At 37.3% G+C, this 22,856-nt stretch overlaps 1 protein-coding gene across 10 annotated transcripts in view; it reads left to right on the top strand.

Moving 5' to 3' along the window:
• The window catches only part of C3H2orf76 (chromosome 3 C2orf76 homolog), a 129,138-nt gene that overhangs the window by 62,912 nt on the left and 43,370 nt on the right, over positions 1-22,856 (top strand). For 8 of the 10 annotated variants that reach the window (XM_055572884.1, XM_055572890.1, XM_055572891.1 and 5 more), the window contains 4 exons: positions 397-447; positions 6,759-6,796; positions 14,003-14,084; positions 16,459-16,559. In XM_055572884.1, coding sequence (XP_055428859.1) covers positions 397-447; positions 6,759-6,796; positions 14,003-14,084; positions 16,459-16,544 — 257 coding nt within the window. In that variant the 3' untranslated portion in view covers positions 16,545-16,559. Of the gene's footprint in view, positions 1-396; positions 448-6,758; positions 6,797-14,002; positions 14,085-16,458; positions 16,560-22,353; positions 22,476-22,856 lie in introns of those variants that run through there. The other 2 variants (XM_055572894.1, XM_055572893.1) reach the window with 2 other exon arrangements.

Below are 22,856 nucleotides of genomic sequence, written 5' to 3'. Positions count from 1 at the left end.
AAGGATATATGCATATGTAATTTAGATATATGTTACTTAATTCCCTCTGTAAGGGTTGTAGTTTAATTAATTATTAATGAACACTAATACTAGTGTTTGAAAACACTGTTTTAAGAAAATTTTACAGTTTCTTTACTGAGTTAGAGTAGTTACATTATAGGTTATATGAATTTTGGTAAGAGTGATAAGATTGTTCTAAATCTTTGGTTTCTACTACTGACCCCAAGGGATTCTCAGATTCATGTGCTAAATGAACATCAACTATATAATAATGTTTCACACATATTTACTATATATTTCAAGTGTATGTAGATGCTATTGTATAATAAAATGCCAATTCTCTTAATACTATGACTATTTGAATATTTTATAATAAAAATACTCTTTATCTTACAGATATCCCTTTGAGAACCAGCCTCCCACCACCATTCAGAAATTATAAATATGGTAACCAATTTTTCTTATTCTTTTAAAACATATAATTTCACATTAGTTTTATTTTGAAGTGAATTTAAATTTGGTTTTCAAAAATGAGTTTGCAATCTGTATATACAAACCAATATGGAAGTTATTTAAAAATATAGGAATTCTAGTATATCGTTAAAGCAAATACTACTTGTGTCATCAAGTGGCGTATTTATGAGGAATAGCATGTTTGGAAAATGATTTGAAATGAATTGCTTTGTTAGGTAATCAGAAAAGGAGAAATGATTAAAGACTGGGAATTAAAAGAAGAGATTTAACATTTTAGATGTCAATAACTTGAGTATGTTGGCTTCCCTGGTGCCTCAGTGGTAAAGAATTCATCTGCCAACGTAGGAGCTGCTGCTGCTGCTGCTAAGTCATTTCAGTCGTGTCTGACTCAGTGCAACCCCAGAGACGGCAGCCCACCAGGCTCCTCTGTCCCTGGGATTCTCCAGGCAAGAACACTGGAGTGGGTTGCCATTTCCTTCTCCAATGCATGAAAGTGAAAAGTGAAAGTGAAGTCACTCAGTCGTGTCCAACTCTTCCAGACTCCATGGACTGCAGCCTACCAGGCTCCTTTGTCCATGGGATTTTCCAAGCAAGAGTACTGAAGTGGGTTGCCATTGCCTTCTCCAGCCAACACAGGAGAGGCAGGTTCAATGGGGGTCAGGAAGATCCCCCAGAGAAGGAAATGGCAACCCACTCCAGTATTCTTGCCTGGAAAATCCCATGGACAGAGGAGCCTGGTGGGCAATAGTCCATAGGGCTTTTAGCAAAAGAGTCAGACTCTACTTAGCTGACTAAACAACAACAGCAACAACTTGAGCATGTTACACAGTAATTTTATATGTTGCAGTTACTGACTTTAAAATGTAGTAATAAGTCAAGAAGCTAGGTTTCATTATTCATTATAAAGATGGTACAGTTATTAACCTTCAGGATATTGACACTCACCAAACTTTGGATTTGAGACTTCACTTGAGAATTACGATGCACCTAATAAATATTTCTGTTAATTGGTGCAGACATTTTAAAGCATAAATTTTTAATTACCCTAGATCATTTCTGGAGTGGTTTTTAATTCTGCTGCCATTTGGTAGAGCAACTTATGACATAAAATACTTTGAAATCACAGTCTTCACCGTGTGTGTGCATTTTAATATTCAGAGACTAACTGTGAGGTCACAAGGGGTAGTCAAGCAGAAGTTAAAGGCACTGAGTCGAAAGTACTTTGATTTATTGGACTTAAAGAATTTACATACTAAATATTGAATAAGAGAAAGGAATAAAAAGCATGATTAAGTAAATATGAAACTTTTCAGTTCTGTCTTTCACGGCTTTCAAAGTGTCAAGCCTTGAAATACAACCTTAAACTTGAATCTGCCTACAGATGCCACTTCAGATTGGCATAGTTACATATGGGTTCCCTTTTTTACATGCTGTGGATGTGTATTCAAACTTGTGTTCCATGTAAATTATTTTGAAAGATAAGTTTTAGATAGTGAAGTTATCAAAATATCTGGCTACTAATCATCATGATGGTAAATAATATATTCCTTCAATTTTTCCCTTTGTTGGTATTTGTATATTTAGGTGTGATGTTGGGTACATATATTAGTTTGTTAAAGGGTGGAGTATCTTCTTGTATTGATTCTTTTATCATTTTATATTGTCATTCTTTCTTTATGGCCTTTGTTAAAAAGTGTTTTGTCTGACATGAGTATTTTGCCACCCCTGCTTTCTTATCCTTTTTGTTTGCATAAAATATCTTTAAAAACCTTTTTTGTTTTATTTATTAATTGAATTATACTTTATAATTTCTGTTATACAACAGAGTGACTCATGTATATGTATGTGTGTGTGTGTGTGTGTGTGTGTGTGTGTGTATTCTTTTTCATTATGATTTATCCCAGGACATTGAATATAATTTCCTGTGCTATACAATAGGACCTCGTTGTCCATCCATTCTATATGTAATTTTTGCATCTATAAAACCCAAGATTGCCGGGAGAAATGTCAATAACCTCAGATATGCAGATGACACCACCCTTATGGCAGAAAATGAAGAGGAAGTAAAGAGCCTCTTGATGATGGTGAAAGAGGAGAGGGAAAAATCTAGCTTAAAACTAAACATTCAGAAAACAAAGATCATGGCATCTGGTCCCATCACTTCATGGCAAATAGATGGGGAAACAATGGAAACAGTGAGAGACTTTATTTTCTTGAGCCCCAAAATCACTGCAGATGGTGGCTGCAGCCATGAAATTAAAAGATTCTTGCTCCTTCAAAGAAAAGCTATGACAAACCTAGACAGCATATTAAAAAGCAGAGACATTACTTTGCTGACAAAAATCTGTCTAGTCAAAGCTATGGTTTTTCCAGTAGTCATGTATGGATGTGAGACTTGGACTATAAAGAAAGCTGAGTGCCGAAGAATTGATGCTTTTGAACTGTGGTGTTGGATAAGACTCTTGAAAGTCCCTTGGACTGCAAGGAGATCAAACCAGTCAATCCTAAGGGAAATCAGTCCTGAATATTCATTGGAAGGACTGATGTTGAAGCTGAAACTCCAATACTTTGGCCACCTGATATGAAGAACTGACTTATTGAAAAAGACCCTGATACTGGGAAAGATTGAAGGTAGGAGGAGAAGGTGATGACAGAGGATGAGATGGTTGGATGGCATCACCGACTCGATGGACATGAGTTTGAGCAAGCTCTGAGAGTTGGTGATGGATAGGGAAGCCTGGCATGCTGCAGTCCATGGGGTCGCCAAGAGTCAGACATGACTGAGTGACTGAACTGAACTTGGGAGACTGACCTAAGAAAATATTGGTACAATTTGTGTCAGAGAATGTTTTGTCTGTGTTCTCTTCTAGGAGTATTATGGTGTCTTGTCTTATGTTTACATCTTTAAGCCATTTTGAGTTTATTTTTATGCATGTTGTATGGATGTGTTCTGACTTTACTGATTTACATGTGGCAGAATCACTTACTAAAGAGACTTTCCCCTTTTATACTGTTGCCACTTTGTCAAAGATTAATTGACTGTATGTGTGGCTTTATTTCTGGGCTCTCTGTTATGTTCCATTGATCTATATGTCTGTTTTTGTCCCAAACCACACTATTTTGATTACTGTAGCTTTGCAGTATTGTTAATATTATAATATCAATCGACTCCTTCCTGAAGTTTGGGAGAGTTTGCCTCCTGTTTTGTTTTTCCCTCAGGAGTGCTCACAGCTGTGGTCTTTTATAGCTCTATACATGAGTCTTTCCTATCCCCTCACTCTCAATGTATGTGAGTCCTTCACCCTAAAGTGGGTCTCTTGTAGGCAACATATTGTAAGCTTGTTTTATTATCCAGTCTGTCACTCTAAGTTTTTTGATTGGAGCATTTAGTTAATTGATAATTGAAGTAATTATTGCCAGATATGTTTTTATTGCCATTTAAACCTTGTTTTGCAGTTGATTTTGTACCTTTTCCTTATTCCTTTTTCTCTTTCCGTGGTGGTAGATAATGTATCTTTCTTATTAGTCCACCTTATTAACATCCACTTGTCCTATTATTTCTATACTACTCAGATGAATTGGCAGGAAAAATGAACACATTTACCTGTGAGGAAATTAGAGAACCACCATGGTTTTGGTAGAATTCAACTGACTGTGTTTGGCTCTTTAACAATCTGCCACTTTGTTTTTGACAAGAAACGCTGAAGTGCTCCTTGCTCACCTGTCCTTGTCCTGCAGTATTGCTGCACTCTCTGAGGGACTGAACACACTGGGTGTTGGGGAGTGGAAAGGGCAGAGTCAGATTTCATTTTTGTTGGTTGCCATCTCTGTGCCCTTGGACAAAGGTCCAGTCTCTCTGCCAGGCTGCCAAGAGTCAGAGATTTCTCAGAGCCCTGCCTCCCATTTAATTGGCATCTGCATCTATTACTGATTTACCCTGGCCAGATAGTGTGTTCTTAAAGCACAGGGGATGTTGTCTTATTTTTAAATTCTTTTTGTTTAGGCATGGTGTATGTGTGCAGTGAATGTTCGTTGTTGTACAGTGTAAGGCTGCTAATTCTGTTTGTTTCTAAGGCTGTGTGAGATTACATTAAACAATGTGAACACATTAAATACTCTGCAAACGTAAATCTTGTTTTTATCTTTATGAGGTTGTTTTCCTCAAGAAATCTGCACTAAGGAAACCATACCAGCAGAAGTTGTTTCTGTTAATAATTAAAATTGTTTTTTTTTTTTTTAAGAAGTAAAAACAAGTGAAAAAGATGATTTAACAAAGAAAGGGGCATTTCTTTTCTTCCCAATTCTTACCAATTTCTGTTGGAGAGAAAAATCTGGTAAAATTTATGTTCAAAACATTTCTTTTTCTAATAAAAATAAAACGTTGCCTCCTTATTGTGGGGTTGCAGAGCATATCAGAGCAAAGATATTTCTAACTTAAAGAGTTATTAGCAAAATATATAGAACATGATGACGCTTGGAGAGGTCAGTATGCAATTTTGCAGGTCGATTATAATAGACTTTAATCAAGGTCCTTTTGTTTAAAAAAAAAAAAAGCAACTACTATTGGCTTCTCTAACTTGTCTCTAGTAACAAACAATATATATTTATAGTGAGAAAAAGAGTGTAATAGGTAACTCAGTATAATAGATAATTCAAAAGTCACATTTGTTTGTTTTCTTATGTACATTGTAAGCTTATTTCTAGCCATCCTAAATGTGTATATTTCACTTAGGTAAGATTGATTTTTATAAGGCAACCTTATATTAAAAATTGTAATAGGCAATTGAAAGTTTACTATTTAAAATAATGAGCATTTCATAGTGCCTGTTCTTAACTAAATAGGTACCCTAATTCTTCTTTATTATTAGAACATAGTTAAATCAAGGTTTTTTTTTTCTTTTACTGCGTCTTTCATTTCACTGAAATTCCTTGTTGAATCAAATAGCATGATTGATAGAAATGAATTTTAGCTTAAGGTTAAGAGTTTATTCAGATATAATAATATATGTAACTATAGTAAATTAGACTTCCCTGATGGCTCAGAGGGTAAAGCATCTATCTACAATGCGGGAGACCTGGGTTTGAGCCCTGAGTTGGGAAGATCCCCTGGAGAAGGAAATGGCAACCCACTCCAGTATTCTTACCTGGAAAATCCCATGGATGGAGGAGCCTGGTAGGCTACAGTCCATGGGGTCACAAAGAGTCGGACACGACTGAGTGACTTCACTTTAACTTTCACTTTCATAGTAAATTAATTAAATGGCTAGGTAAAACTGAGTGGAGACTTAGTAACTTTCTGAATTTAAACCTGTTGAATGCTTTGTCTGTTATATAATTAAGAACTAATTATTGCCCAGTTAGAAATACCCAATGTAGAGAAACTACTTACTAGAAAAACACAGTGTAGCCTGATTTCAAGATAAACAGATTAAGGAGTGAAGGAGAGATTGAATAAAGCAGATTAGATGGTGTGAGCCTGTGCAGTATTTGAAAACCAGGAGACAGACATTGGTAGTCTTTGGGTATTAGCAGCCTTGATCAGATTACCAGTGCATCTTTGATGGTGTTTAAATTCTGAGAGTGGTAGCAACTTGTTGCTATGATCATTTGACCTCCTGTCACTGAATCTCTTCTGAGAGATTAGTAGAAAAATAGTAGTAGTAGACATTAACAAAGACAGACTTTTTAAAAAACCTTATTTGCTAATCTTAGCATTTTGGGACTCTAACAAACAAGATAGAGTTATGTCATTCAGCTGTTTTCTAAGGGAAAAAGGGCTGAGTTGACTACAGGTTATGGTACAAACACAGCTCTATTTGTCAAAGGGCTTTAAAATATTTTATACAGTGATCTTTAATTTTAATAATATGCAAATGTAATATTTCTTTTACTGCGTATTAGATTTTTAAGTGAACCTGATCATAAGGCAGGGACCCAGATTCCTCACCTTCCTAGCTGCCACCCTCCCCAGCTCACCACACACCTCATCTCACTTTGTGTATGTGCACTCACTTGTGTCTGACTTTGTGACCCCATGGGTTGCAGCCCACCAGGCCCGGCTGTCTGTGGGATTTTCCAGGCGAGAATACTGGAGGGGGTGTCATTTCCTTCTCCAGGGGATCTTCCTGACCCAGAGATCGAACCCTCATCTCTTGTGTCTCCTTCATTGGTAGATCCTTTACCACTGGCGCCACCAGGGAAGCCTTTTAATCTCACTTTAATAAGTTTGAAACGAAGGTTTAGAATAATTTTAGTAAAAAGACAACTTTTTTTTTTTCTTTCAGATAAACTGAAGATTGTTCATCAAGCACATAAATCAAAGGTATGTTTCATATGTACAGTATCTGGCACATAGCAGATAATCAATTTTGGTTGACTTAGTGAATAAATGAATGAACATGTGTACTTCTAAGATATTTTTCATTATAGTAGCATTTTTCATTTTTAATTTACCCTTTAAATAGCCTTTTATCCATTAAAAGAAAAAAAAACCCCCTCTAAATTGTATTCCTATTGGTAATAGATTCTTTTTTAAAAAAGTGTTAATTAAAAAAAAAATGTTGTTAATATATTGAGTTGACCAAAAAGTTTGTTCAGGTTTTTCTGGTGCAGAAAAACTTGAATGAACTTTTTGGTCAACCCAGTATATCAAGCAAATGTTTAACAAGCATAAAACTTGTTGAAATAAATTCAGCTTACAAATAAAGGAAATCAAATATTATATCTAGTCCAATTTCTTTGATTTTCTTATTTCTATACCAGAAGAGGGCATTATGAAAATAACGTGTTTTCTCTCATTTGACTCTCTCTGTGTGTTAAGGCCCCGTACTGTGGCTCTCGGAAACAGGCTTGCTAGTTTCACAGAGGACATGGGCTGCCACAGAGAGGACTGCTTAGTTATGTGTTTATAGTATGTTTACATTTCCGTCTTCATACTTTTTCAGAACAATGTTTTTATGTTTGCATCTCATGTAGATAGACCAGAGTGATCTTTTTTCTTGAATCTCAGTGACCTTGTATAGACTTCTCATTAAAACAATAATCTCCTCTATATAGAAACTACTCAAGGACAAGGGACTGTATTTTATTCCTCATATCTCCAGTACCTAGCACAATGCCTCATTCAAAAGAATGTTTCCATAACAATTTTTGAAGGAAGTGTTTATTCATGGATTCATTTAATTTTATTCTCTTTGCTAGTCATAGATGATGCCCCCCACAAACACAGTCAGCTTTCAAATAAATGTATAACAAGAGATCATAAAAAAGATGGTATAAGGATATGTCTGTTGACTGTGGATTAGTAACTCAAATTTTTTTCCCCCTGTGGCTTAAAACAACACACATTTACTGTCTTATAGTTCTGGAGGTCAGAAATCTGAAATCAGTTTCCCTGAGCTAAAATCAAGCTGGTTCTTTCCAGTAACTTTATTTTTCTATACCAAGGACTATGTATACAAATTTGACAGCATCCAATTGTCAAATGCTTTGAAATTTGGTGCTTGTGTATGTCTGGGACTATGGTATGGAATCTTTACTTTGTATGGATGCTAGAATTATATCTGGCCACAGACTCCATCCGTTTTCTCTTGTCCAAGCCAGGACTGTTTTTAGGCTTGTCCCTAAAATGTGGAGAGTAGGAATCTTGATTTTATTGTAGAAAGAAAATAAATAAAGTTAAAATGAAAAAAAGGCTCTTTAAAAAGGTTGTCATCCTCCATTTAGTGTTGCATTTATATCATAGCTTGCTCATATGCTCATGTTTCCTAAAAGGAAATAATAAATAGAGTATTCCTTTATCCTAATGAAGACCTAATTCATAATATTCAAATTAATCAGTATTATGATATTTTAAAAAAATCAGAAAGTTTTCCTGCTATAGTTGGAAATATCTTAGAATTGTTTCTTATATTTAAAACATATGTTCCATCTTGGCACATTAGAGTTGTGAAATTAGAGCCCATTTTTCAGTTGAGCCATGTATTTACTTAAAGATTCTCCAAACAAATTGAGTCACTGAGGATGTTTCTGGAATCTGGCTTTATAAACTTCTCATCTAAATCATAGAGATTCTAGTTGAGATTGTTGTTATTTAGTTGCTAAGTTGTGTCCAACTCTTTTGCAACCCCATGGACTGTAGCCCCTCCAGGCTCCTTTGTCCATGGGATTTCCCAGGCAAGAATCCTGGAGTAGGTTGCCATTTCCTTCTCCAGGGGATCTTCCAGACCCAGGAATGGAACCCGTGTCTCCTGCATTGCCAGGTGTGTTCTTTACCCCTGAGCCACCAGGGAAACCCAGTAAAGAGATAGTTCTTCAGATTTCCTCTTTAACTTTTGTAAGGAAGGAGTCAATATATTTTTACAGATACAGTTTTAAGACTTAAAACTTTTACCCACATGTTCCTTATTTGTGCCTTTTCCAACTGCCAACCGTTTTTCTCATTTTATGCGCATTCTGCTTCCCATTTACAAGGCCTATAGACATCACTGGCCCAGCCAGTCAGTTTTCCAACTCTGCTGTAATTTTAGTCTTCTTACTTAGCCAAAGCGAAAAACTTCCAACTAACTCCTGTATCTTAATGAACTTGTTCACAAGGCATGTTCCCCATTTCCCCAAATTTCTAGGTTTAGACTTTCTTAATTGAAATTACCAGGTGTCCACAGAAATTTGGTGCCATCACCACAATAAAAAAGTGACTGGATACCTTCCCACCAAGCCTCCTGTTTGGATGATGAGCTCAGTGTTTATTGAATGAATCAGTAGTCCAGTGCAAGTAATTACTATAGTATGGTTTATTTTGGCAAGAAAATGTACTTGTGTGTCTATGTGTGTAGTATGGAGTATAATCAGTAGGCTACTTGTAAAGTCATAATGCTGCTGCAGCTGCTAAGTCGCTTCAGTCGTGTCCGACTCTGTGTGACCCCATAGATGGCAGCCCACCAGGCTCCCCCGTCCCTGGGATTCTCCAGGCAAGAACACTGGAATGGGTTGCCATTTCCTCCTCTGATGCAGGAAAGTGAAAAGTGAAAGTGAAGTCGCTCAGTCGTGTCCGACTCTTCGCGACCCCATGGACTGCAGCCTACCAGGCTCCTCCATCCATGGGATTTTCCAGGCAAGAGCACTGGAGTGGGTTGCCATTGCCTTCTCCCAAAGTCATAATAATTCCTATCAAAAAGATTTGAAAGAAAAACCCCAATTTCTGTCTTATATTTTGTGAGTTTGGAAACCGGATAGCTATCCTTGTTAAAAGTTTATGAAAGAAAGAAGTCACACCCTGTAGTAAACTTTGTAAGAAATATGCAAGATCTTTAAGAAGAAAACTTTAAAATTGCAGAGGTTATTCAGTTGTCCAGACTCATTGAGCTGAACTTCTCTTAAGAACTATGTGCTATCTTTATATGAAATTCCACCTTAATTTAACAAAAAAGAAAAACATGCAAAGAGAGATATAAGATGAGATTTAAGTGGAAATGTAAAGGATATTTGGATGGGAAGAGGCAACAGTATGAAGATGTCAGTTCTCTTATAGTTAATTTACAAATTTAATGCCACCCAAATAAAATTCTAGTAACAGTTGTGTGTATATATGTATTTGTATATATGCGTGTGTGTGTGTGTGTATGTGGTGTGTATATAAAAGCTAAAGAAACTGATTATAAAACTAACATGCAAAAGATAAATAATGAAGAATAGTCAGAAGAAAGAGAAATGAGAGTGACTAACCCTGGCACATTAAGACATATTGTAAAACTATAGTAATTAAAACAGTGTGGTACTGTCACATGAACTGTTAGTTCAAAGACACAGAATCAGAAGTCCAAAAATAGACCCAATTATATATGGGAATTTAATATATAGTGAACATTGCATTTAAAATTTATGGAGAAAATATGGAGGATTCAGTAAATGTTATTGAAACAACTGGAAAACAGTTAAATGAATCCATATCCTTTTCCTTATGCCAAAATAAATACTCAAATAAGTCTGAGATGAAACCCATAGGTAAGGATAGAGATTAACTAGATTAACATGAATGGATAATTTGGTCAAGTTGGGTGTTGGGTACATAAAGGGTTCATTGTACTATCCTGCATACATTTTATGTCTGAAATATTCTATGATTAGAAGTTTAAAAGATGAAGTTAATTAAAAATATTTTAAGGAAACATGGGATTTTAAAGTAATCTTACACTGAAGGTCTTTTTAAGTATAATAGAAAAATAAAAGATTGATACATTTTCCTTTATTCATTCAGCAGACATTAAGCACCTTCTTTTAAAAAAAGGCTCTAGAAGGAAAATGAAGGAACAAATGAAAACTGGGAGATTTTCTAACATGTATTACAGAAAAGACCTAATTTTCTTAGTGAAAAGTGAGTGTTAGTCACTCAGTTGTGTCTGACTCTTTGTGACTGGCGTGGGTAGCCATTCCCTTCTCCAGAGGATCTTCCTGACCTGGGGATTGAACCCAGGTCTCCTGCATTTCAGGTAGATTCTTTACCATCTGAGCCTTCAGGGAAGCTCGGTTTTCTTAGAATGTAACAATATTCCACAATTCCATTAAAAAAATTATCCAACAAGTTTATTAAAAAATAGAAACTATTCACACCTTTATTCACACCCAAATAAATATAAATTACTCTTCTTGGGGGCTTCCTTGGTAGCTCAGTAGATAGAGAATCTGCCTGCAGTGCAGCAGACCCAGGTTCAATCCCTGGGTCAGGAAGATCCCCTGGAGAAGGAAATGGCAACCCACTTCAGTATTCTTGCCTGGAAAGTCCTATGGACAGAGGAACATGGAGGGCTACAGTCCAGGGGTCGCAAGAGTTGGACACAACTTAGTGACTAAGCCACCACAACACTATTCTTAATCTACATTTGCTAGATTGGCAATATCAAAATCTTTCGATAATACACTGTGCTGGTGAGGGTATGGGAAACAGGGACTCTCAGTGATGGGTGAAGTGAAGTGAAGTCGCGCAGTTGTGTCCAGCTCTTTGCGATCCCATGGACTGTAGCCCACCAGGCTCCTCCGTCCATGGAATTTTCTAGGAAAGAATACTGGAGTGGGTTGCCATTTCCTTCTCCAGGGGATCTTCCCAACCCAGGGATCGAACCCAGGTCTCTCGCATTGCAGGCAGATGCTTTACCATCTGAGCCACCAGGGAATCCCAGTGATGGGTAGTGGTGGTATAAATGGGTACTGCTTCTTTGGAGAGTAATTTGGAAATATCTGTCAAAATAAAAATTGTACTTCCTCTCTGACCGAATAGTTCTACTTCTAGGAATTTATCTTACAGACAAAACTTGTACATACACCAAATGATACATGGACAAGGATATTTGATGCAGGACTGAATAGGATAGGAAGAGATAGAAAACAACCTGAATGTCCATCAGTAGGGATAGAGAGAGTGTTAATCCTTCCATTGGAATATACTGAAGCCTTGATAAATTATGATGCAGCTCTTAAACTGATTTTGAATGATTTTAAGATTTTTTTTTTTGTATTGGGGTATAGCTGATAATCAATGTTGTGAGAGTTTCAGGTGAACAGCTAAGGGACTCAGCCATATATATACATGTATCCATTCTCTCCCAAACCCTGCTCCCAATCTAGGCTGCCACATGACATTGAGCAGAGCTGCATGTGCTATACAGTAGGTCCTTGTTGGTTATCCACTTTAAATATAGCAGTATGTATGTGTCCATCCCAAACTCCCTGACTGTCCTTTCCCCCAGCAACCATAAGTTCGTTCTCTAAGTCTGTGAGTCTCTTTTTGTTTTGTAAGTTCAGTTGTATCCGAATGACTTTAAGATATTTTAAGAGAAGTTAGAATACAGCATATACCATGCCATTGTTTGTGTAGAAAAGTTTATAGGCACATCTCTGCCTGCATGTACATGTACAACAACAGTCTCTGGAAGGTACAAGGACAGTCTCTGGAAGGATGCATAAGAATTAGTACAAATTCTCTGGAGGAGAGCTGGGTTGCTGGGTGGAGGAGGGAGAAGCCTACTTCTCATTCTGTCCCTATGTACTTGGAGCATTTTGTCTTGTGAGTATATATTACCTATTCTAAAATGATTTTTTCAGTAGTTTTTTTCCCCCCCTTTTAATCTGTGCATGTTTAAGCCCCTGTGCTCTTTCTAGTGAGTAAAGCTGTGGAGCGTGGCTCCTGGGGCAGCTCTTTTGACTGCTGAGAGGCCTTTCTTTTGAGCCTCTCTCTCAGCCATATTCTGGAAAGAGAATCTGGTACTAAACAACTGCGTTCTGGTTGACAGGTGGTACTGTGTGCCCAGCGAGTGCTCACTACCAGGTGCTGTTTAGAGGCAGGATCAACATTTATGTTTAAGTGGATTTGTGAGTAGCATTGGAGAGCAAACTCTCCCTAAATCACAAAGAGAAATGTTAGTTAACAGGACTTGGGACCAAGTGTTTGTTAGCTGGAGCAGGGTTTTTAAATACGTGAGCTTTCAGTAAAGGCAAGCTTGCTTCTCTCAGAAGTCAGACTGGTCAAAACTGGATCTGTTGCAGGAAGAGGGACACCTACCAGGACCCAAGACTGAGCTCTTGTCTAAGACTGGGAAATGAATTGTCCGAGGAGACACCCATGCTGACAAAGCAAGAGGCTTTACTGGCAAGGGGCTCCCGGGTGAAGAGCAGGAGGGTAAGGGAACCCAGGGGGACTGCTCTACCATGTGGCCTGCAGTCTCAGGTTTTATGGTGATGAGATAGGCTTCTGGGTTGTCTCTGGCCAGTCATTCTGACTCAGGGTCCTTCTTGTGGAGCAAGCATTGTTCAGCCAAGATGGATTCCAGTGAGAAGGATTCTGGGAGATTAGTAGGACATGTGGCATCTCCTTTTGACCTTTCCCAAATTCTCCCAGTTGGTGGTGGCTTGTTAGTTCTGTTTTCCTTACTAGGATCTTCTGTTGTAAAATCATGCAAATGGTTACTGTCGTGCCTGACCAGGGTGGGCGGTTTCAGTCAGTGTTTCCACTAACAGAACCTTAGTCCCTCGACTGCATCCTCTGAGCCTGTGTCCTAACGTCTCTGAATCCTCCTGGGTTATTGTGAGGATGAGATGATGATGAAACAGAACACTGACAGCTAACACTACTCCCTATGTAACTGACACTGCACTGGGGGTTTAATATACTTCATCTCTGTTCATCCTCACCACGTGGCAATAAGAAGATGCATTGCTACCCCTACATTTTTTTTTCCCTAAGGCTATGTAATGTATTGAGACCACGCAGCTGGATATTTGTGGAACCTGAATTTTAACCAAGCCCCAGCACAAAAGCTCTGTGTTCTAGCCCTGCCTCCCTAGTGCTTTATGTAGCGTGTGTTTAGTAAGCACTCACTATGTACATGTTCACTGCTTTCCCTACAGCAATGGGAACAAAATGTGACTTGGATTATTGCTGTGACCCAAAGTAACAATTCATTTGTCTTTGAGGAATCTCACCAAATGTGAAACTAATAGAAGTACTGGTAAAAAGTGGATTTGTTTTTCTTTCTAGACAAATGAACTTGTGTTGAGTTTGGAAGATGATGACAGACTCCTGTTAAAAGAAGATAGCACCCTGAAAGCAGCTGGAATTGGTGAGAAAGTGTGTGTGTGTGTGTGCATGCGGAGCTGGAGGGGGCACTGTCTTTCCCGGCCTGGATGGTGATGTCTGGCTGATTATATTTAGATAACTTAATGCAAAGTAAATGCTACCCTTGGTGCTCTTTACACTACCTGATAATTATTCAGAGGGGAAGGACAAGAATGATGTACATTCAGATCGTTTGACTGAGGGCAGGAGATATCTGCTCTCCCAATGTTCAGCATGCAAATAGTTCTTTCCAGAAAGTATGCTCAGAATTCTGCTGAGGGTTATTTTAAGTGATTGACAGGTTATTACTCACTTAATAACCTACTTACTCATATCAGCTTCATTTGAGCTGATAGTTTAAGAGAAAAGGGCCCAGTAGAAATATCGTGGAATAATGAAGTGAGATGTTGTTTGTATAACAAGCAGCATGGTTTCTGATAGTTATCCAAATCATTGCAATCCGACCAAGTCATGAAATTTCAAATAGGAGCCTATGGTATGCAGCTGAAAAATTGCCTGATTTAACCTTTCAATTTGGAATATGCATGCAGTTTTATTTTAAAGAAATGCTGTGTGACATGTGTTGTGACCATTAGATGTCACTATAATTCTACTTACATGTATACTCAGATGATGTGGTAGTACAGCAAAGGTTTTGAGAGAAATGTGAGCAGTTGAAGGCATTATGCCTCTGACATAATGAAGCAGCACAAATCACACTTACTTCTAACTTTTTATATGCACTGGTCAAGGGACACTCTAAGGTTCATGAAGTCCATGTTAGGAATCCTTACATTTTTTTGACAGGTGTTTTATTGTTGTCACATCTGTCAGGAATTCATTTTTAAATGACGCATGTGGTTGAAGTGGATTCCTGACATCTCTAACTTAGATAGGATTTTGAATGCCATGTTATATAATCTCAGACTTGTTTTCTGTGTCTAAGTCTATATTCTTGGTTAGATTTAGTGTCTTTCCATATTGTGACTTGGAGAAGGAAATGGCAACCCACTCCAATGTTCTTGCCTGGAGAATCCCAGGGACAGGGGAGCCTGATAGGCTGCCGTCTATGGGGTCACACAGAGTCAGACATGACTGAAGCGACTTAGCATATTGTGACTAAATAAGATTGATTGCTGTTATTTGAAAAAACAATGTTTAATTTGGCATTTATTTCTTCTTAATTTGGTGCTTATTTTATTACAGCAGGCAGCACTTAACTGCTTATTAAGCATGAAACTATACTTAGTATAACAGACTGGTATTGATACAGGCCGGAGAAGGCAATGGCACCCCACTCCAGTACTCTTGCCTGGAAAATCCCATGGATGGAGGAGCCTGGTAGGCTGCAGTCCATGGTGTCGCTAAGAGTGGGACATGACTGAGCATCTTCACTTCCAGTTTTCACTTTCATGCACTGGAGAAGGAAATGGCAACCCACTCCAGTGTTCTTGCCTGGAGAATCCCAGGGACAGCGGAGCCTGGAGGGCTGCCGTCTATGGGGTCTTACAGAGTTGGACACGACTGAAGCAACTTAGCAGCAGCAGCAGTATTGATACAGAAATTGACAGCTCCATGGAAGACTAGAAAATTAAAAAACCAACTAAAAAGCAGTTTCATGGTATAAAAAAATTTTGACATCTCAAATAAGTGGAGAAGAGAATGAATTAGCCAGAAACTGTGGGGCCCATTGCCAAAACATTTGAGAAAATATAACTTAAGTTCTTAGTCTTTATTCTAAAATAAATTCTATATAGATTAAAAGTTTGCAATGTAAAAAAGTTTTTAGATAAAATGTAGGTCAGTAGTTTCATAATCTTGGGGAAAAGAGCTTTCTAAGCATGCCCTTGAAGCCGGAAGCCATAAAGCAGGGAGAAATGATAGATTTGACCACATAAACAGAGTTAAAGGAGAAGCAATAAATTGTGAAAAAATATTTGCAGCATATATGACAAAGAAGGCCTGACTTTATAAAGAGGTCGTATAATTAGCATAAAAAGGAGAAATAAACTACTGATAGAAGAAATAGCTAACATAAAAAATAGTTCAGCCCTGTTAGTAACGAGAGCAATATACATGAAAATAGAGACTAAATTTTATGTAGCTTACTACTTTAGTGATTAAGAATTAGAGGCTGAAGTCAGAGTGCTTGGGTTAGCAGCTTGACTGCCACGTACTGTCTGGGTGACCTTAGACAAGCAATAATTTAAGACTAGCAGACACGAAGAATGGTGGTTGTATCTGAAGGAATGTTAGAAAATGGATGTTCCCTTGTACTACTGTTGGGAACGTGTATTACCTCTATCTTTGTTGATCAATTTTACCAGTAAGACTTTCTCAAACTTACTAAGTAATTTTCTGTCACATCTATTACCAAGCCAGCAGAAGTATGCTCCCTCAGCTCTGTGACTCCTCCAAGGTTGTGGTGCACATTCAGAAGTGTTCTCTCATCTTCCTGGTCTGAGATTCATTGATGTAGAGCTTTATTGAATGGAAATAGAAAATGTATTGTGTGATGCCATTTTTATTTTTAAATGTATGTATTTACATGTCTGTATATGTATATGAAGAAGAGATCATATAGTAAAATTATAAAAATGCTTTCCCTGGGTGGTGGCATTGCTAGCAATTGTTTTTTTCTTTATTCTCCATTTTATCTAGTTGTTCTTGTAATTTAAACTTTCTTTTATAATTTACATGTATTACTTATAAAGTAAGGGCCCAATTTTAAGGAGTCAACTCCTAAATTTAGGGAAAATTGGTTTGAATGATGGTTCTGCATCTGTGACCTTCTGGAAGCCATTTAGAGTCTCTGAACTTCTACTTTGATTTCTGTAAAATGAAACAGAAATAATAAACCTATTTCAGAGGGTTGTCATAGGGTGAAGTAAAAGAATGTATATGAAAGCATCTGGAGCAATGCATGTAAACGCCCTCAAAAACACTTCATTTTATTTGGAAACCATTTTAGAGAAAGCAATTGACAAATGTTTTGAATTTGTTAAAATCTCAAGTTGTTGGTTTAATTGTCATCAATTTCAGACTTATATAACAAACCACCTATAAAGGTATAAATCAAATCACTTTTTTTTTTTTTTTGGGTCGTTCTTGTTTTAAGGCCATATAGATCTTCGATCAGAATCGGATCATTTTCATGGGTTCTCCACTGGTTTCAGGTTGTCACTTCAAACTGTTCTCATGCCCTGGCAAGTCTGTAGCCCTGGTTGAGGGTGTCTTCCATCCCTGTTGGGAGCAACCCCCTCTTCTGCATGTTCCCTTTTGTTGCTGAGAGCAGTGTTTCTGTACCCTTGAGAACAAGCCACAGTTATTACTCATGGGGAAGGAGGTGATGGCCCCTGGAGAGCAACAAAAAACTCTTAAGTGGGAGTAGAGTTGTAAAAGCAGTACTTGAAATGTGTGATTTTTCTAGGGAGTTTTCCCTCCCTTGGTGCTGTGCCTGGTTAGGTTTTTAAGAGGTTTAGGAGAAAAATTCTAAGTCATCGCTTCCTCCCTTCTTACCACTTGATCTTGCTGTAGAGCTGTCATTCTGCCATCATAGCCAGTTGCCATGGGAATAAGGCCAGTGTAACAAATGTAGCATTATGACTTTTCTGTAAAAATCATGAAAGGAAAAGAAAGACTGTGAGGGGGGAAATTAGGGGAACAAACTGGTTTGAAGATTTCTTTTCTCACCAAGAAATTCTCTAGCCTTTTATCTACATTGCAGATCCCAATTGTATATTCTACGCTCGGTGTCAGGGGAGGTTTTTGCTTGTGGATTTAGTCCTGAAATACATCAATAAAAAGATTTGTTTTGTGGAAGAAGGCCTTACCTAGAATTGTTATTTATAATTTAAAGATCTTGTTGTTAACAGTTGTGGTTTTATGGACTAATTCCCGTAAGTAATAAATTTTCATGTTAAATATTTTTGGGGTTATATTTTATCTCTTTGATTTTGCTGCATTCTACTATTGCTATCTTTTGAATCGTCTCCGGTTTAGGAAAGAAACTGAGATAGGGTAACTCTTCTAAAGTCAGTTGTGTTTTACTGGAAATATGTTAAAACAAGACACAGTCTGGCAGACTCTAAGTGCTCACCTCTGGGAAGAGTTCGCATCAGGCCACATCTTGGAATAATTCCCCAGTTCCCTGTGGCTTGTTTTCACTTTGTGAGTCACTCCTCTATTGTCTGCCCACAACCGAAACCCAGTCTCGGTGCCCGGCCCCTCCCGGTGATCTTGGCTGCTGCTGCTGCTAAGTCGCTTCAGTCGTGTCCGACTCTGTGCGACCCCATAGACGGCAGCCCACCAGGCTCCGCCGTCCCTGGGATTCTCTAGGCAAGATCACTGGAGTGGGTTGCCATTTCCTTCTAGGCAGCTCAAATTGTAGGATTCCTTGGCTCCACTTCTTTATCAGGATCATATATGGTTAGTGTTTCCTGAAGGTTTGAGTCCCTTTCCCATTCTCTTTTAGGTAGTAATATCTTGGGGCATACATGCTTTCCTGCTTTGACAGCGTGTTTAACTGGCTGTTCAATGTTAACATCACAGCAGCGATGATCTGGTACTTGCTAAAATAGGTGGCAGGCCCTGGGAATTTGGGATCCCAGAGAAAGAAGATGAGAAGGAGCCTTCCAGACATGATTCTTCCCTTTTTGCTCTCCCCTCGGGCTTCCCTGGTAGCTCAGATGTAAAGAATCTGCCCGCCGATGCAGGAGACACGGGTTTGATTCCTTGGTCAGGAATATCCCCTGGAGAAGGGAATGGCAACCTACTCTAGTATTCTTGTCTGGAGAATTCCATGACTGAGAAACCTGGAGGGCTACAGTCCATGGCGTCACAAAGAGTCGGACACAACTGAGCGACTAACATTTTTACTTTGCATGCTGATGTGGAAATCACAGTGTCCAGTCTATCAAAGGTCAGATGTATTTCTGTATTTGTTTTCTCCAAACTGTAGTTTGAAATCTTTCTCAACCAGCTTGAAAACAGATTCTCAAGCAAATAAGAAATAAAAGACACACGGTTGTTTGGAACTACTTGTTGGATTGTTGACCTCCTTTGGCAAAAAGTTAGAAATATAACACAGCTGTGGGCATGGTTTTGAATGATTTGTAGATTAGACTTTTGTGAAACTTGCAAGGATGAGTCCTGGACCAGGCGAGACAGTGAAACTTTGTCCTTTTGGTGTCAAATTGCTGCAGAAATCACACCTTGCCCTTCCTGGCTTTTTTTTTTTTGCCAATAATCTGGAGTTATTATTCACATTACAACCTGCTCTGATCATTAATTGTCTGTACTGCAGTCAGGACACTTTTCTCAGCCTCTTTCTTGGACAACAGTTGCTGTGCTGCACACAGCTTTGATATGAGGCTCGGGATTTAGAAGCCATACAGTAAATCCTTGTTGATAGATGGGTTTATTGAAATAAGTTAGTTGAGGAGTTTAAGTATATATATTATACTCAACTTTCCTGAGATTTTTGCATTTAAAATTGATTTTTCTTCTTTTAAAAAAAAATTGAAGTTATTATTTTCCCATTCAAGGTGTATATATGTGCATTTTATAATGGAAACATTATAAAATTCTTAATAATTAATTTCATGTCCAACATTTGAATGTCCTGGCTTGTGTTCATTTCATTAAACTTGAAAGTCAGTATTAAAATGATCCACAAATGTATTTGGAGAGTTCTTATTTGGTTTCATTTGCTAGTAAGACAAAGGGATAAGCTGGTGGTATATTTATTGGATTTGAGAATGCACATTCATTTCCCATTCACATGCCAAGGCACTATGCACCTGAGTGCACTGCCGCCTGCAGCACATTTAATTTAAAATCAGGTGCCCTAGGGGACCAGCATGTGGTAGACTTCCTGAGGGTTCTTCTGGAGCCATTTTAAATAGAATTTGGGATAATGGAGGAAAGGGTGATTATGTAGAGTTCTTGAAAATCTTTTGTAATTTTTCACTGTAATTGGCAAGTAAATTTTCAGTCTAAATACGTGAAATCATTGTCTCAGACATTTTCAATAGGGTTATGTAGATTTAAGAAAAAACATTATATTCTGTTTCTGCTTAAGAAATGTTACTAAAATTTAAAATCCACCTTAAGTCTTTCTTTTGAATGTTCAAAGCAGCTAACTCCTAATTTGTGTGTTATTCTCCAATTTGTTAAGGGTGAACATTTTTATCAACCTGGACCATTTGAATTTAACCCATTTGTCAATCTAGTTTTCCTGAAAAAAAAAAAAAAAAAAATCATTCATCTGAAAATAAAATCTTTACCTTAGATGACCTCATTTTTAAGCCTGTAGTATATAAATAATGGATTGATCTATAACTTAATTAGACCCAAGAGAACTTATGTGTCAAAACAGAAATGCTTTGTCAGTTCTTTCTATACATTCATTTAATTCTAAACCTATTATTGGTATCCTGAAGAGCCGTAAGATGTACTAGTTTCTCAAAAGGGGTACAGATAAATGTCAACTGCGGTTAAGTGAAAATGGTAATTACACTTAGTGTGTATTGAGCAAAGTGCTGTGTGGGCAAAGCACTGTGTAAGGTTCTGTATGTAAATAGCACATTGCGTATGAAATCTTGCATTGTGATTATTAAGAACAGGGGACTTTTGCTTATTCTCCTAACATCAGGAGGAGGATATTAGAATCACTTGCAAATTATGTAGGTCTACCTTTGGGCTTGCTTCTCTTCAAAAAAGGAGCTTTTTATTTAAAGGATAGATCTCAGAATATCTTCTCTTTGAATACTGAATTTTTTGAAGCCCCCTTTTCAACTTTTTACTAATTCCTAGTCTAGAGCTCTTAGCTGTTAATTTAAATGCCATTTTCTTGTAAAATTTAACTGTATATTAACTTACTGTTTGCCCAGGGTGCATTTGTATACAGCCCCTCTCATCAGTTCCCAGTTTCTTTCTGCTGTGTCTTCCCTGCTTGCCTACACACACACACACTCAGGCTTATTGTAACAAGAGTTCATAATATGATTTTTATCAAGATTAATCTTCATTTAATCTTGAATATATAAAAGGGCTGGAATAAGGATCTGAGACTCTGGGTGATTTTATTTTCTTCTTTCAACATTTCCATATTTTCTGTAAAGACCACAGGAATTTATGTTTGAGAAACATTAAATTTGGTATACTTAAAACCAGCAAAAACATTTTTAATGAAATGTTATGCTAAGCTCTTTAATTTCATTCTTCTGTGATAAATTCTAATGAAGAGATGAGAGCTTTAAACTGGGAGACCAGTGGTAATCCTTGGCATCCTTCCTGATTATCCTATTTATTTGGCTTGAAGAGTTTCACTTGTCTGTTTTTAGAGAATATGTTAATTGAGTGATCAGTATTCATTACAAATAATCTTGTCTGTTTTCTTGTCAAGATTCTGAAGGCCCTTTTGCTCTTTCTGTAAAAGCTAAGCAGGCTGTATTAACTTCTGATTTAATTTAAAAAATGTGGAACTTGTTGGTGCAACACCTTTAAGAATTGCATGTTTAATAATTGGAAGGCTTTCCATCAGATTTGTCTCCAGTCTGAATTAATAATGTTGCTGACTTATTGTTTTAGAAGACAGAGTCCTTGACCTGCTAGGTTGAAAGAATTGTGACTGCTCTGAACCTTTGTGGGTCCTTTAGCTGTGCCATATCCCTTGTGAATAATTAGAGGTATTTGAAGGTATTGCGGTAGAAGCCAATTTGTGTCTTTCACTTTGCATATTGTTGAAGCCTCATGAATTAGTCATAAGCGGGCAAAAAATTAACTTCTTCAGACACATATTTTGATGGGTCATGAGGGAGAATGTAAAGTGATCTGTAAAATATTCTACTGATCCTCTAAGTATTAAATTATTATACCTACAGGCTAATTTCAGAGGGGGGAGAAAAGAGTTTTTATCCTCCTTCAGGAACAGAGTAACACATTTGGAAAAAAAAATAATGCCTTATTATTTCTAGGATTGTCAAGAGGACTATAAATGAACATTTTATGATTTCTTGGAAACCAGATTCATGTGTTAACTCTTGTTTTTAATTTTTTTGGTTATTTTTCTTTTTACTTTTAAATTGGTTGAATTCTAGATTCTCGTACTTAAACTTCTTGGTGATTTTGTGAAATGTGAAACCATACTTGTTTTTCTAACTTTAGGCCTTGGAAGCACTGAATCAATGAAATATGGATTTCCATACTTATTTAAAATCTAGTTTTACATTAAAATTTTTTTCCATTTTCTATTTTTCTTTTTTTTTCAGCCAGTGAAACTGAAATTGCATTCTTCTGTGAAGAAGACTATAAGAACTACAAAGCTAATCCCATTTCATCCTGGTGAAAACCTCACAGAGCTTTCTTTTTTGCATACTTGTATTAAGCTCTTTATTCCACTAGTGAGTTTCTGAAATTGACAAATAAACTTAAAAAAATTAATCCCAGCCTCTGCCGTTTGAGGTAAAATCTGTGGTGTGTTCTCTCTTGTGCAGGTCTCATTTCTTTCTTTCTTGTTGTAAAATAATGTGTTTATTTATGGGAAAAACATCTGGTTTTAAGTGAAAGAAATAATTATTCAAAAATCACCATGGAGTGTTGGCTCTTTAGTTAGAATTTGTTTCTTTAAATTAGAGGTCATTTTGGTGACTTGCATGTTGGATTATTTAAAAAAGATTATAAGACTAAGGTCATTCTCTTTTATTTTGTGTTTTCTCCGAAGTTTCTAATTAGAGCTCCTGTTACTATCTTTGTCTAGCAGGGATTCTTATGA

The sequence above is a fragment of the Bubalus kerabau genome, chromosome 3 (assembly GCF_029407905.1).
Source record: "Bubalus kerabau isolate K-KA32 ecotype Philippines breed swamp buffalo chromosome 3, PCC_UOA_SB_1v2, whole genome shotgun sequence".
NCBI classification, from domain to species: domain Eukaryota; kingdom Metazoa; phylum Chordata; class Mammalia; order Artiodactyla; family Bovidae; genus Bubalus; species Bubalus kerabau.
Note: the sequence above shows the minus strand (reverse complement) of the source record. Positions and strands in the feature narration are given on the sequence as shown.